Source organism: Oncorhynchus masou, chromosome 9, assembly GCF_036934945.1.
Source record: "Oncorhynchus masou masou isolate Uvic2021 chromosome 9, UVic_Omas_1.1, whole genome shotgun sequence".
Lineage (NCBI taxonomy): Eukaryota > Metazoa > Chordata > Actinopteri > Salmoniformes > Salmonidae > Oncorhynchus > Oncorhynchus masou.
Window position 1 is genome coordinate 1,375,529 of NC_088220.1, and position 14,943 is coordinate 1,390,471.

General features: G+C 43.9%; 1 protein-coding gene across 2 annotated transcripts; it reads right to left on the reverse strand.

Annotated features, from left to right (window-relative positions):
* Positions 1 to 613: 613 nt before the first annotated feature.
* Positions 614 to 14,422, reverse strand: LOC135545426 (uncharacterized). 2 transcript variants are annotated; one of them, XM_064973031.1, is made up of 10 exons: positions 14,198 to 14,422; positions 13,874 to 13,996; positions 13,202 to 13,414; positions 12,054 to 12,130; positions 7,921 to 8,121; positions 6,767 to 7,064; positions 4,693 to 4,784; positions 3,972 to 4,111; positions 2,914 to 3,018; positions 614 to 2,507 (listed from the first exon to the last, which is right to left on the reverse strand). In XM_064973031.1, exons 5-10 carry the CDS (start codon positions 8,048 to 8,050, stop codon positions 2,424 to 2,426), a joined length of 849 nt encoding a protein of 282 aa, XP_064829103.1. In that variant the 5' UTR covers positions 8,051 to 8,121; positions 12,054 to 12,130; positions 13,202 to 13,414; positions 13,874 to 13,996; positions 14,198 to 14,422; the 3' UTR covers positions 614 to 2,423. The 2 variants fall into 2 exon arrangements, with proteins under 2 accessions (XP_064829103.1, XP_064829104.1); XM_064973032.1 differs by lacking the exons at positions 13,874 to 13,996; positions 14,198 to 14,422 and having other exon boundaries at positions 13,202 to 13,580.
* Between the last annotated feature and the right edge of the window lie 521 nt (positions 14,423 to 14,943).

Genomic DNA, 14,943 nt, shown 5'->3' on the forward strand with positions numbered 1-14,943 from the left:
AATACTTAATTACAATGACGGTCTACACCGGCCAAACCCGGACGATGCTGGGCCAATTGTGTGCCGCCCTATGGGACTCCCAATCACAGCCTGTTGTGACACAGCAGTGCCTTAGACCGCTGCTCCACTCAGAGGCCTGTTGATTTAACACTGAAGAATTTGTTATGCGCTAATATTGTACTGTAACTAAGTTTGATCATGTTTATTTTAGTTATAAGAAGTGTGAAAACTTTAGTAAGTCGTTTATCATTTGATTGTTACTATATTTAGAAATAATATCCGTCATTTCAAGCCCCATTGCCCCAGTTTGGTTGAATCTGAAAAAATCTATGATTTTCATAATATTTGTACAATGTACATCAGCCATTTCTAACTATTTTAACCAGGAAGGGGATTTCCAGCCCTTTCTAAAGCTACGCAGCACGACCCGTTATTGTTTGTAGCCTCCTCATGAAAAATAATGATGTTTGGGGAAGTTTATTTAGGTGGAAATATACATTTTGCCCTTTCATTCAACTGGTTAAAATCCCAATCCCAGAATTTTTTTACAAATGAAACATAGTTTGCTGTGACTTACAAAGTAATGCCCACCAAGTTCCACAGAGAAAGATGCCAGTGTATAGTGAGATGGTTTATTCAACACGTAAATCACAATAAGACACATGAAGAGGTAACATAGCATGACGTCCAGGATACATTAGCTTACATGTTCATACAGCATTTAATTTGTCCTCCTTTCACATTTTATACATGTAATTATTATCATTATCAATGCACTAAAACAGGAGATGGACTCCAGGTCAGCTCAGGTCACCTTCAGAGTGGCTTGCCTTTTTGTTCACTCTACAGAAACAGGAGATGGTCTCCTGCCCTATGGGCCGTTCTGGTTCACTCTACAGAAACAGGAGATAGACTCCAGTCCAACCCAGTCCAACCCAGTCCAACCCAGATACTGTGAGCTCCACCGGTATTGGGACAGTGACACATGCTGTACGGTTCTAAACACTTCTACATGGACGTTACCATGACAACATATAGTCCTGAATTAATAATGACGAGGGAGAAAGTAAAAAAGGTTAAATGCATACATCATACCCCGAAAACAGAGGTTAGCATTTTATATCATACCACCAAGACATGCTAACCTCTCACCATTACAATAACAGGGGAGGTTAGCATTTTCTATCATACCCCAAGACATGCTAACCTCTCACCATTACAATATCAGGGGAGGTTAGCATTTTATATCATACCCCCAAGACATGCTAACCTCTCACCATTACAATAACAGGGGAGGTTAGCATTTTCTATCATACCCCAAGACATGCTAACCTCTCAGCATTACAATAACAGGGGATGTTAGCATTTTATATCATACCTCCAAGACATGCTAACCTCTCACCATCACAATAACAGGGGAGGTTAGCATTTTATATCATACCCCTAAGACATGCTAACCTCTCACCATCACAATAACAGGGGAGGTTAGCATTTTATATCATACCCCCAAGACATGCTAACCTCTCACCATTACAATAACAGGGGAGGTTAGCATTTTATATCATACCCCTAAGACATGCTAACCTCTCACCATCACAATAACAGGGGAGGTTAGCATTTTATATCATACCCCAAGACATGCTAACCTCTCACCATTACAATAACAGGGGAGGTTAGCATTTTATATCATACCCCCAAGACATGCTAACCTCTCACCATTACAAATATCAGGGGAGGTTAGCATTTTATATCGTACCCCAAGACATGCTAACCTCTCACCATTACAATAACAGGGGAGGTTAGCATTTTATATCATACCCCCAAGACATGCTAACCTCTCACCATTACAATAACAGGGGAGGTTAGCATTTTTGGAGAGTATGATGTTTTTGTCTGTAAGGTTCTCACTCATCATTAATCAAGATTCATTCAGGATTATCCGTAATCATGATAACATCCACGTTAATGTAGAAGTGTTTAGAAACATAGTCGATTATAATCTCCATTATTTAACATTTATATTGGGCACAAAATAAAATGAAACTCAACCAAAACAAACAACAAATGCATCCAACAAGTTTGTAGAGTCACAAGATTGATATAGTTAATGTGTGCTATGAACATGGGACCAAATACTAAACTTTTGACTACTTTAATACATAGAAGTGAATTTGTCCCAGTACTTTTGGTCTCCTAATATGGGGGGCTATGTACAAAAAGTGATTTTTAAACCGTTCATCTGATATCATCAAGGTGAACACATCAGTAAGTCATCAAGGATGAAAACATCAGTAAGTCATCAAGGTGAACACAGCAGTAAGTCATCAAGGTGAATACAGTATCATGAGGTTCCTCTAAGTATCAGACAGTAATACAGTAATGGGATCTCTATGGATATGGTTGTAGTTGTGCTGTAAGGCTCATCACAGCAAGGTGGAGAAGTGACTGAACTGGTCTGATCCACTGGCCATCACTGTAGCATGGAAACGCCTGGGACGGTCTGGGTCCTGCAGAGAGAGAGAGAGAGAGATTGAGAGAAACATAGGGTAGACACAGGTAGAGACATATCTACAGTAGTTCTCACCTGTATAGGGTAGACACAGGTAGAGACATATCTACAGCAGTTCTCACCTGTATAGGGTAGATACAGGTAGAGACATATCTGCAGTAGTTCTCACCTGTATAGGGTAGACACAGGTAGAGACATATCTACAGTAGTTCTCACCTGTATAGGGTAGATACAGGTAGAGACATATCTACAGTAGTTCTCACCTGTATAGGGTAGACACAGGTAGAGACATATCTACAGTAGTTCTCACCTGTATAGGGTAGACACAGGTAGAGACATATCTACAGCAGTTCTCACCTGTATTGGGTAGATACAGGTAGAGACATATCTGCAGTAGTTCTCACCTGTATAGGGTAGGCACAGGTAGGGACGTATCGGATCACGAAGCCACAGCGTCTCTTCTGGGATGTGTTGGGGTCACTGGCGTGGACCAGGAACCCATCATGGATCTGATTGGGTTGACCATCAACATCAAATCACAATCACCAATTGCACCTTATTATTCTTATTGTTGTTGTAGAAGAATAGAGAATAGAGTGTATTTCCCTGTAATACAGAATGCCCAGTAGGACCTGGGATGGGAAGCTCCCTGTAATACAGAATGCCCAGTAGGACTTGGGATGGGAAGCTCCCTGTAATACAGAATGCCCAGTAGGACTTGGGATGGGAAGCTCACTGTAATACAGAATGTCCAGTAGGACTTGGGATGGGAAGCTCCCTGTAATACAGAATGCCCAGTAGGACCTGGGATGGGAAGCTCCCTGTAATACAGAATGCCCAGTAGGACTTGGGATGGGAAGCTCCCTGTAATACAGAATGTCTAGTAGGACCTGGGATGGGAAGCTCACTGTAATACAGAATGTCTAGTAGGACCTGGGATGGGAAGCTCCCTGTAATACAGAATGTCTAGTAGGACCTGGGATGGGAAGCTCCCTGTAATACAGAATGTCTAGTAGGACCTGGGATGGGAAGCTCCCTGTAATACAGAATGCCCAGTAGGACTTGGGATGGGAAGCTCCCTGTAATACAGAATGTCCAGTAGGACCTGGGATGGGAAGCTCCCTGTAATACAGAATGCCCAGTAGGACCTGGGATGGGAAGCTCCCTGTAATACAGAATGCCCAGTAGGACTTGGGATGGGAAGCTCCCTGTAATACAGAATGTCTAGTAGGACCTGGGATGGGAAGCTCCCTGTAATACAGAATGCCCAGTAGGACCTGGGATGGGAAGCTCCCTGTAATACAGAATGTCTAGTAGGACCTGGGATGGGAAGCTCCCTGTAATACAGAATGTCCAGTAGGACTTGGGATGGGAAGCTCACTGTAATACAGAATGTCTGTTTGCTGACATTTGTTGTTCTTAAAAAGACAAGAACCCCCAGTAGAGTGGCAGTGTGACTTACAGACATCTGCCCAGCCAGCAGGGGGCAGAGTAGAGCGCTATCCGTTTGCAACAGCTCCTCAGGGATCTCCTGGTTGACTGACAGCATGTTTCCGGGGCGGGAGGCAAGGTGGTGGGGCAGCATGCCAGAGCAGTGGCTTCCTGGAGGAGGGGGGGGGAGGGGAGGGGGAGAGGAGAGGAGAGGAGAGGAGAGGAAAGGAGAGGAGAGGAGAGGAGAGGGGAAGAGAGGAGAGGAGAGGAGAGGAGAGGGAGAGGAGAGGGAAAGGAGAGGAGAGGAGGGAGAGGGGGGAAGAGAGGAGAGGAGAGGGAGAGGAGAGGGGAAGAGAGGAGAGGAGAGGGAGAGGAGAGGAGAGGAGAGGAGAGGAGAGGAGAGGAGAGGAGAGGGAGAGGAGAGGGAGAGGAGAGGAGGAGAGGAGAGGAGAGGAGAGGGGAGGAGAGGAGAGGAGAGGAGAGTGAACACTTTACTAACCACACAGACTCTCGTCCTCTGTTTGTCTATGAATGGACATCTTATCACAGTCATTTACTGCAGTCATTTCCTGCTAGAATGACAGAAAGAGGCTTTCAGAACATTAACTGTACCTGGCTAAATGCAGATACATATTTTGAGGAGACATTTAAGTATTTATTTATCTTGTTGTGGCACCAATTAGAACTGAACTGTCCGTTTCTGGAAACAAAATAATTTGGTGAGTTTTAGGTGGTCAGGGGAGCTGCAGTACCTGGGATGACCTTCAGGGCTCCGTTTTCTGCCAGTGAATCATCAAGAGCCAGCCACACCGACAGGACTGGACCCCCAGCTATTCCCCAGTACCTGGTGCAATCAGACAGCTCCTGAGTAAATACTTGTTATTACTCAAAACGTACTGTAGTAGTAAGAGTGGTGTAGCAGTAGTAGTATTGTAGTAGTATTGTGGTAGTAGTAGCTGTAGTATTGTAGTTGTAGTAGTTGTACTGTAGTAGTAAGAGTGGTGTAGCAGTAGTAATATTTTAGTAGTATTGTGGTAGTAGTAGCTGTAGTATTGTAGTTCTAGTAGTTGTACTGTAGTAGTAGGAGTGGTGTAGCAGTAGTAATATTGTAGTAGTATTGTGGTAGCAGTAGCTGTAGTATTGTAGTTGTAGTAGTTGCACTGTAGTAGTAGGAGTGGTGTAGTAGTAGTAGTATTGTAGTAGTATTGTGGTAGTAGTAGCTGTAGTATTGTAGTTGTAGTAGTTATACTGTAGTAGTAGGAGTGGTGTAGCAGTAGTAGTATTGTAGTAGTATTGTGGTATTAGTAGCTGTAGTCTTGTAGTTGTAGTAGTTGTACTGTAGTAGTAGGAGTGGTGTAGCAGTAGTAATATTGTAGTAGTATTGTGGTAGTAGTAGCTGTAGTATTGTAGTTGTAGTAGTTGTACTGTAGTAGTAGGAGTGGTGTAGCAGTAGTAGTATTGTAGTAGTGTTGTGGTAGTAGTAGCTGTAGTATTGTAGTTGTAGTAGTTGTACTGTAGTAGTAGGATTCGTGTAGCAGTAGTAATATTGTAGTAGTATTGTGGTAGTAATAGCTGTAGTATTGTAGTTGTAGTAGTTGTACTGTAGTAGTAGGAGTGGTGTAGCAGTAGTAGTATTGTAGTAGTGTTGTGGTAGTAGTAGCTGTAGTATTGTAGTTGTAGTAGTTGTACTGTAGTAGTAGGAGTGGTGTAGTAGTAGTAATATTGTAGTAGTGTTGTGGTAGTAGTAGCTGTAGTATTGTAGTTGTAGTAGTTGTACTGTAGTAGTAGGAGTGGTGTAGCAGTAGTAATATTGTAGTAGTAGTGTGGTAGTAGTAGCTGTAGTATTGTAGTTGTAGTAGTTGTACTGTAGTAGTCGGAGTGGTGTAGCAGTAGTAATATTGTAGTAGTATTGTGGTAGTAGTAGCTGTAGTATTGTAGTTGTAGTAGTTGTACTGTAGTAGTAGTGGTGGTGTAGCAGTAGTAATATTGTAGTAGTATTGTGGTAGTAGTAGCTGTAGTATTGTAGTTGTAGTAGTTGTACTGTAGTAGTAGGAGTGGTGTAGTAGTAGTAGTATCGTAGTAGTATTGTGGTAGTAGTAGCTGTAGTATTGTAGTTGTAGTAGTTGTACTGTAGTAGTAGGAGTGGTGTAGCAGTAGTAATATTGTGGTAGTATTGTGGTAGTAGTAGCTGTAGTATTGTAGTTGTATTAGTTGTACTGTAGTAGTAGGAGTGGTGTAGTTGTAGTAGTATTGTAGTAGTGTTGTGGTAGTAGTAGCTGTAGTATTGCAGTTGTAGTAGTTGTACTGTAGTAGTAGGAGTGGTGTAGCAGTAGTAATATTGTAGTAGTATTGTGGTAGTAGTAGCTGTAGTATTGTAGTTGTAGTAGTTGTACTGTAGTAGTAGGAGTGGTGTAGTAGTAGTAGTATTGTAGTAGTATTGTGGTAGTAGTAGCTGTAGTATTGTAGTTGTAGTAGTTGTACTGTAGTAGTAGGAGTGGTGTAGTCGTAGTAGTATTGTAGTAGTGTTGTGGTAGTAGTAGCTGTAGTATTGTAGTTGTAGTAGTTGTACTGTAGTAGTAGGAGCGGTGTAGCAGTAGTAATATTGTAGTAATAGTGTGGTAGTAGTAGCTGTAGTATTGTAGTTGTAGTACTAGTAGCGGTAGTAACAGTAGTGATGTAGTAGTTGTAGTAACAGTACTACAAGCAGTATTGGTAGCGGTAGTAGTACTGTAGTAGTATTTTACTATTTTTGAGATACTTGTAACTGACAGTTGTATTAGTATTGTAATAGTAATGTAGCTGTGGAAGTGTTAGTGATGTACTCACCTCATATCCTGGTGCCAGGCCACGAAGGGCAGTCCAGTCTCACTCTGCTGGTCCTTCTCTGATGACCTCACTGCCTCCTCACTGGTCAGAGTTATGGCATCATTTCCTGCCTGTGTGGCTGTGGGGTGAGGTGTGGGGGTTGTTGGGTACTTGCAGATGAAGCGTGAGTCTAGCAGGATGACATCAGAGCCCAGGATGGACTGTACCACCTGTAGGATGTGGGGGTGTTTGGCCAGGCCCATCACCCAGGGGTACTTCAGGTGCACATTGTGGAGACTGTACTGGGTATACTCCTCACCTGAAGTCAGGTAGACACAGGTAGATATCAGTCAATACAGGTAGCTATCATTCAATACAGGTAGATACAGATAGATATAATTCAATACAGGTAGGTATCATTCATTACAGGTAGACAAAGGTAGATATCATTCAATACAGATAGGTTTGATTCAATACAGGTAGATGTCATTCAATACAGGAAGATATCATTCAATACAGGTAGATATCACACAATACAGGTAGATATCATTCAATACAGGTAGACAGAGGTAGATATGTTCAATACAGGTAGACAAAGGTAGATATGGTCAATACAGGTAGACGGAGTTAGATATAATTCAATACAGATAGACAGAGTTAGATGTAATTCAATACAGGTAGACGGAGTTAGATATGTTCAATACAGGTAGACAAAGGTAGATATCATCCAATACAGCTAGACAGAGTTAGATGTAATTCAATACAGGTAGACAGAGTTAGATATAATTCAATACAGATAGACAAAGGTAGATATCATCCAATACAGATAGACAGAGTTAGATGTAATTCAATACAGATAGACAGAGTTAGATATACTCAATACAGATAGACAGAGTTAGATATAATTCAATACAGATTGACAGAGTTAGATGTAATTCAATAGAGATAGACTGATGAAGTTAACATTCAACAGATCCCATTAAAAGGACATGTTTAACCATAAAAGGTTGAACGAACAAGGCTGTTAACCTTCTGTTCCTAGGCCATCATTGAAAATATGAACTTGCCTAGTTACATAAAGGTAAAATAAAATAAAACCATAATCATGGTGATATTACAGATGTATTGACCTCTAACCTTAACCCCCCTCCTCCTCCTCGTCCCCCTCCACTCACCGAACTCTCTCTCCAGGTGGTTGAAGGCCTGTCTGGCCTCCCTCAGCTCTGTGTCGTCTAGGACCGGTACAGCAGAGAGGAATCCCTGCTGGTTGTAACGCTCCTTCATCTGACACGTTGACACACTCATCTCTGGGTTGGCTGCTGTACACGCCAGTCCTGACTGTGTCAACTCCACTGGGTGAAGGCTGTTTTTATAACCTGGAAAGAGAGGGAGAACAGAGAGACAAAGGGAGTGTGTCTTTTATTTGTGCCCAGGCCATAAACAGTCGTCCTAACATAGGTATTTCTGTTTATCTTCTTAAACCTCAGCTTCTCTCTCTCTCTCTCTCTCTCCCTCTCTCCCTCTCCCTCTCCCTCTCTCTCTCTCTCTCTCTCTCACTCTCTCTCTCTCTCTCTCCCTCTCTCTCTCTCTCCCTCTCTCTCCCTCTCTCTCTCTCTCTCACTCTCTCACTCTCTCTCTCTCTCTCTCTCTCTTTCTCCCATCTCCCTCTGGTATTCCTGTCACATGTATTCTGGGTTGTTTATGGAGTCAGGCCGTACCGCTGTCAGAAGAGGTGCTGCTTGATCAGCTTTTTCAGCTTAATGGGAAAACCATATTCTGGTGGATGAGTTAGTCACAACATGAGACAGGGGGTCTCATGTTAACCAGAGCCCTCAGGGAATAGACAGGGGGTCTAATGTTAACCAGAGCCTTAAGGGAATAGACAGGGGGTCTCATGTTAACCAGAGCCCTAAGGGAATAGACAGGGGGTCTCATGTTAACCAGAGCCCTAAGGGAATAGACAGGGGGTCTCATGTTAACCAGAGCCCTAAGGGAATAGACAGGGGTCTCATGTTAACCAGAGCCCTAAGGAATAGACAGGGGTCTCATGTTAACCAGAGCCCTAAGGGAATAGACAGGGGGTCTCATGTTAGCCAGAGCCTTCAGGGAATAGACAGGGGGTATCATGTTAACCAGAGCCCTAAGGGAAAAGACAGGGGGTCTCATGTTAACCAGAGCCCTAAGGGAATAGACAGGGGGTCTCATGTTAACCAGAGCCTTCAGGGAATAGACAGGGGGTATCATGTTAACCAGAGCCCTAAGGGAAAAGACAGGGGTCTCATGTTAACCAGAGCCCTAAGGGAATAGACAGGGGTCTCATGTTAACCAGAGCCTTAAAGGAATAGACAGGGGGTCTCATTTTAACCAGAGCCTTAAGGGAATAGACAGGGGGTCTCATGTTAATCATAGCCTTAAGGGAATAGACAGGGGGTCTCATGTTTACCAGAGCCTTAAGGGAATAGACAGGGGGTCTAATGTTAACCAGAGCCCTAAGGGAATAGACAGGGCGTCTCATGTTAACCAGAGCCATAAGGGAATAGACAGGGTGTCTAATGTTAACCAGAGCACTAAAGGAATAGACAGGGGGTCTCATGTTAACCCGCGCCCTAAGGGAATAGACAGGGGGTCTCATGTTAACCAGAGCCCTCAGGGAATAGACAGGGGGTCTCATGTTAACCAGAGCCCTAAGGGGATAGACAGGGGGTCTCATGTTAACCAGAGCCCTCAGGGAATAGACAGGGGGTCTCATGTTAACCAGAGCCCTAAGGGAATAGACAGGGGGTCTCATGTTTACCAGAGCCTTAAGGGAATAGACAGGGGGTCTAATGTTAACCAGAGCCCTAAGGGAATAGACAGGGGTCTCATGTTAACCAGAGCCTTAAGGAATAGACAGGGGTCTCATGGCAACCAGAGCCCTAATGGAATAGACAGGGGGTCTCATGTTAACCAGAGCCCTAAGGGAATAGACAGGGGTCTCATGTTAATCAGAGCCCTAAGGGAATAGACAGGGGTCTCATGTTAACCAGAGCCCTAAGGGAATAGACAGGGGTCTCATGTTAATCAGAATCCTAAGGGAATAGACATTGGGTCTCATGTTAACCAGAACCCTAAGGGAATAGACAGGGGGTCTCATGTTAACCAGAGCCCTAAGGGAAGAGACAGGGGTCTCATGTTAACCAGAGCCCTAAGGGAATAGACAGGGGGTCTCATGTTAACCAGAGCCCTAAGGGAATAGACAGGGGTCTCATGTTAACCAGAGCCCTAAGGGAATAGACAGGGGGTCTCATGTTAACCAGAGCCCTAAGGGAATAGACAGGGGGTCTCATGTTTACCAGAGCCTTAAGGGAATAGACAGGGGGTCTAATGTTAACCAGAGCCCTAAGGGAATAGACAGGGGGTCTCATGTTAACCAGAGCCTTAAGGGAACAGACAGGGGGTCTCATGGCAACCAGAGCCCTAATGGAATAGACAGGGGGTCTCATGTTAACCAGAGCCCTAAGGGAATAGACAGGGGTCTCATGTTAATCAGAGCCCTAAGGGAATAGACAGGGGTCTCATGTTAACCAGAACCCTAAGGGAATAGACATTGGGTCTCATGTTAACCAGAACCCTAAGGGAATAGACAGGGGGTCTCATGTTAACCAGAGCCCTAAGGGAAGAGACAGGGGTCTCATGTTAACCAGAGCCCTAAGGGAATAGACAGGGGGTCTCATGTTAACCAGAGCCCTAAGGGAATAGACAGGGGTCTCATGTTAACCAGAGCCCTAAGGGAATAGACAGGGGGTCTCATGTTAACCAGAGCCCTAAGGGAATAGACAGGGGTCTCATGTTAACCAAAGCCCTAAATGAAGAGACAGGGGGTCTGATGTTAACCAGAACCCTAAGGGAATAGACAGGGGGTCTTGTTAAATTTGGTTTAAATAATGCAAAAACAAAGTGTTCGAGAAGAAAGTAAAAGTGCAATATGTGCCATGTGAAAAAGCTAACGTTTAAGAACCTGGCTCAGAACATGAGAACATATGAAAGCTGGTGGTTCCTTTTAACATGAGTCTTCAATATTCCAAGGTAAGAGGTTTTAGGTTATAGTTATTATAGGAATTATAGGACTATTTCCCTCTATACCATTTGTATTTCATATACCTTTGACTATTAGATGTTCTTATAGGCCCCATAGTATTGCCACCCTAATCTCGGGAGTCGATTGGCTTGAAGTCATAAATAGTTCAATGCTTGAAGCACAGCGAAGAGCTGCTGGCAAATGCAGAAAAGTGCTGTTTGAATGAATGCTTACGAGCCTGCTGCTGCCTATCAAATCCGGAAACTATCATTTCGAAAACAAAACATTTATTCATTCAGTGAAATACGTAACCGTTCCGTATTTCATCTAACGGGTGGCATCCATAAGTCTAAATATTGCTGTTACATTGTACAACCTTCACCTTTATGTCATAATTATGTATAATTCTGGCAAATGAATTATGGTCTTTGTCAGGAAGATGGTCTTCCCACAGTTTGCAACGAGCCAGACGGCCCAAACTGCTGCATATAACCCGACTCTGTCGCACAGAACGCAAGAGACGTGAAACAATTTCCCTTGTTCAAAGAAATTCATGTTAGCAGGCAATATTAACTAAATATGCATGTTAAAAAATATATGCTTGAGTATTGATTTCAAGAAAGGCGTTGAGGTTTATGGCTAGGTACACGTTGGTGCAACGAAAGTGCTTTTTTCGCGAATGTGCTTCTTAAATCACCCGTTTGGCGAAGTCGGCTGTGATTTGATGGTAAATGAACAGGCACCGCATGATCAACCATGTGTAGTTAACTAGTTATTAACTAGTTATTATGTTAAGATTGATTGTTTTTTATAAGATAGCTTGCGTCTTAGCCTGGCTCCTTGCTGACGGGTAGTCAGCCTGCCACGCAGTCTCTTCTTGGAGTTCAATCGGCCATAATCGGTGTCCAAAAATGGCCGATTACCGATTGTTATGAAAACTTGAAATTGGCCTTACACACACACAGAAACCCACTGAAACACACACAGAAACAGAACAGAAACACCTTCTCTGCTCTGCGCTGCCCTCAGTGTGAGTGACCTGTAATTGTCTGGTGTGTGTGTGTCCAGGTTCCAGTGTATGTCAAGGTACAGTACATGTCATCATGGAATGACCTTCTCACCACAGTTAGGCAAGTTAAACAACCTGACTAGATATCTTTTAACATGTCCAGATTTATGACAATACATATTTATTGACATCCCTCTGAAACATATGGAAAGAAAAAACATTTTGATGAAAGAGAATCTTACCTGAAGTGGGTCAGACTTGAAGAACCACTGTCCCCTGGTGTGATCTGTCCGAAAGCCTACCACTGCTCCTGTAAAGGCTGCAGAGGGAGAGAGAGAGAGAGAGAGAGAGAGAGAGGAGAGAGAGAGAGAGAGAGAGAGAGAGAGAGAGAGAGAGAGAGGAGAGAGAGAGAGACAGAGAGAGAGAGAGAGAGAGAGAGAGAGAGAGAGAGAGAGAGAGAGAGAGAGAGAGACAGAGAGAGAGAGAGAGAGAGAGAGAGAGAGAGAGAGGAGAGAGAGAGAGAGAGAGAGAGAGAGAGAGAGAGAGAGAGAGAGAGAGAGAGAGAGAGAGAGAGAGAGAGAGAGAGAGAGAGAGAGAGAGAGAGAGGGAGAGAGAGAGAGAGAGAGAGAGAGAGAGAGAGAGAGAGAGAGAGAGAGAGAGAGAGAGAGAGAGAGAGAGAGAGAGAGAGAGAGAGAGAGAGAGAGAGAGAGAGAGAGAGAGAGAGAGAGAGAGAGAGAGAGAGTGAGAGAGAGAGAGAGAGAGAGAGAGAGAGAGAGAGAGAGACAGAGAGAGAGAGAGAGAGAGAGAGAGAGAGAGAGAGAGAGAGAGAGAGAGAGAGAGAGAGAGAGAGAGAGAGAGAGAGAGAGAGAGAGAGAGAGAGAGAGAGAGAGAGAGAGAGAGAGAGAGAGAGAGAGAGAGAGAGAGAGAGAGAGAGAGAGAGAGAGAGAGAGAGAGAGAGAGAGAGAGAGAGAGAGAGAGAGAGAGAGAGAGAGAGAGAGAGAGAGAGAGAGAGAGAGAGAGAGAGAGAGAGAGAGAGAGAGAGAGAGAGAGAGAGAGAGAGAGAGAGAGAGAGAGAGAGAGAGAGAGAGAGAGAGAGAGAGAGAGAGAGAGAGAGAGGAGAGTGAGAGAGAGAGAGAGAGAGAGAGAGAGAGAGAGAGAGAGAGAGAGAGAGAGAGAGAGAGAGAGAGAGAGAGAGAGAGAGAGAGTGAGAGAGAGAGAGAGAGAGTGAGAGAGAGAGAGAGAGAGAGAGAGAGAGAGAGACAGAGAGAGAGAGACAGAGAGAGAGAGACAGAGACAGAGAGAGAGACCGAGAGAGAGACAGAGATATAGAGAGGTTAAAGCCCATAAAAGCATACCAAAGTCTTAAATACTTATTTGCTCTCCTCCATACCTCTGTCTGCTTCTGCCGGTGTCTCAGATGTCTCCGTCTGTCTGGACGGTGGTCTGATGTGTGGATGATGGTCACAGCAGAGGCTCTGTAGGTCAGTATGAACCTGTGGTAGTAGAAGTCTCGGTGATGTGGAGTCCTCAACCTGTGTGATCTCTTATATACGGTCCGGCCAGGAGGGCTGAGTCGCAGGTGGAAACTACAGACGTCAATCATCTAGAATGACAGTACAGGTGAAAGGCTGAGCCGAGGTGACATTCCCAAGGTCATATTCATCATCGTTCAGACACAGTTCAAGAGAAGGAAGTACAAACTCTATGAATGTCACCTCTCATCAGTTGACAGCTAATCTGACAGTCTAAAGACACAATAAGGGTGGAACGTACACAAAGACACTGTCAGAAATATACAGCCTACTTTCCTGTAGCTGGTACACAGAGCTGGATTCTGGCTTCTCCTGCTATAGCCCCATCTACTGGTCAGTGGATTTCAGAGCCAGACACTCATCTAAACACACCTCATCACTTCATTATCATACGGTGATGCTCTGGGAGTCTGTGTGAAGTGAACTCAGTGTTGTAAGGGCAACATCCAATGTTGGAAGAAAATTACATTTATTCAAAGAGTAGGCTTCAGTGACTTTCACATTTATAAGGAAGGGTTTTTGATAAATACCAACTCATTGTAGTTTCCCATCATCTCAATCTCAATTTATTCTGCTTCCTCCTGAACTTGGTTCTTAGAAAAAGGGGCATTGTTAAGGTGACACATCCATGAATGAATGACATGCCATCTTTCCTGGAAAATAAACGAAACGCTGTGAATTTCCGCTCTCATCAGGTGAGTCATGTGACATACTTAAGACAGTAATGTGTAGAATAAACACAAGATGAATGCCGTTCTAAAAAACAAGGAGAGATTTTAAAGGAGGAAGAGTTGAGACAAACATTCTATATTATCAAGGAAGCCTGTACAGGTGTAGAGTTCATCATGTGTCACCTCTCATCAGGTGACAGTCATGTGACATTCTGTAGTTCATCATGTGGCCCCTCTCATCCGGTGACAGTCATGTGACATTCTGTAGTTCATCATGTGGCACCTCTCATCAGGTGACAGTCATGTGACATTCTGTAGGTCATCATGTGGCACCTCTCATCAGATGACAGTCATGTGACATTCTAGAGTTCATCATGTGGCCCCTCTCATCCGGTACCAGTCATGTGACATTCTAGAGTTCATCATGAGACAAGAACGGTTTGTTTCTATGGCCAAGCAGCCCCATACAAGCCTAAGACCGCCATGCGCAATGCGAAGCATCGGTTGGAATGTGACTCATCATGTGACTGTCACCTGATGAGAGGTGCCTCATGATGAACTCTAGAATGTCACATGACTGTCATCTGATGAGAGGTGCCACATGATGAACTACAGAATGTCACATGACTGTCATCTGATGAGAGGTGACTCATGATGAACTACAGAATGTCACATGACTGTCACCTGATGAGAGGTGCCTCATGATGAACTACAGAATGTCACATGACTGGTACCGGATGAGAGGGGCCACATGATGAACTCTAGAATGTCACATGACTGTCACCTGATGAGAGGGGCCACATGATGAACTCTAGAATGTCACATGACTGTCACCTGATGAGAGGTGACACATGATGAACTCTACACTTGTACAGGCTTCCTTGATAATATGGAATGTTTGTCTCAACTCTTCCTCCTTTAAAATCTCT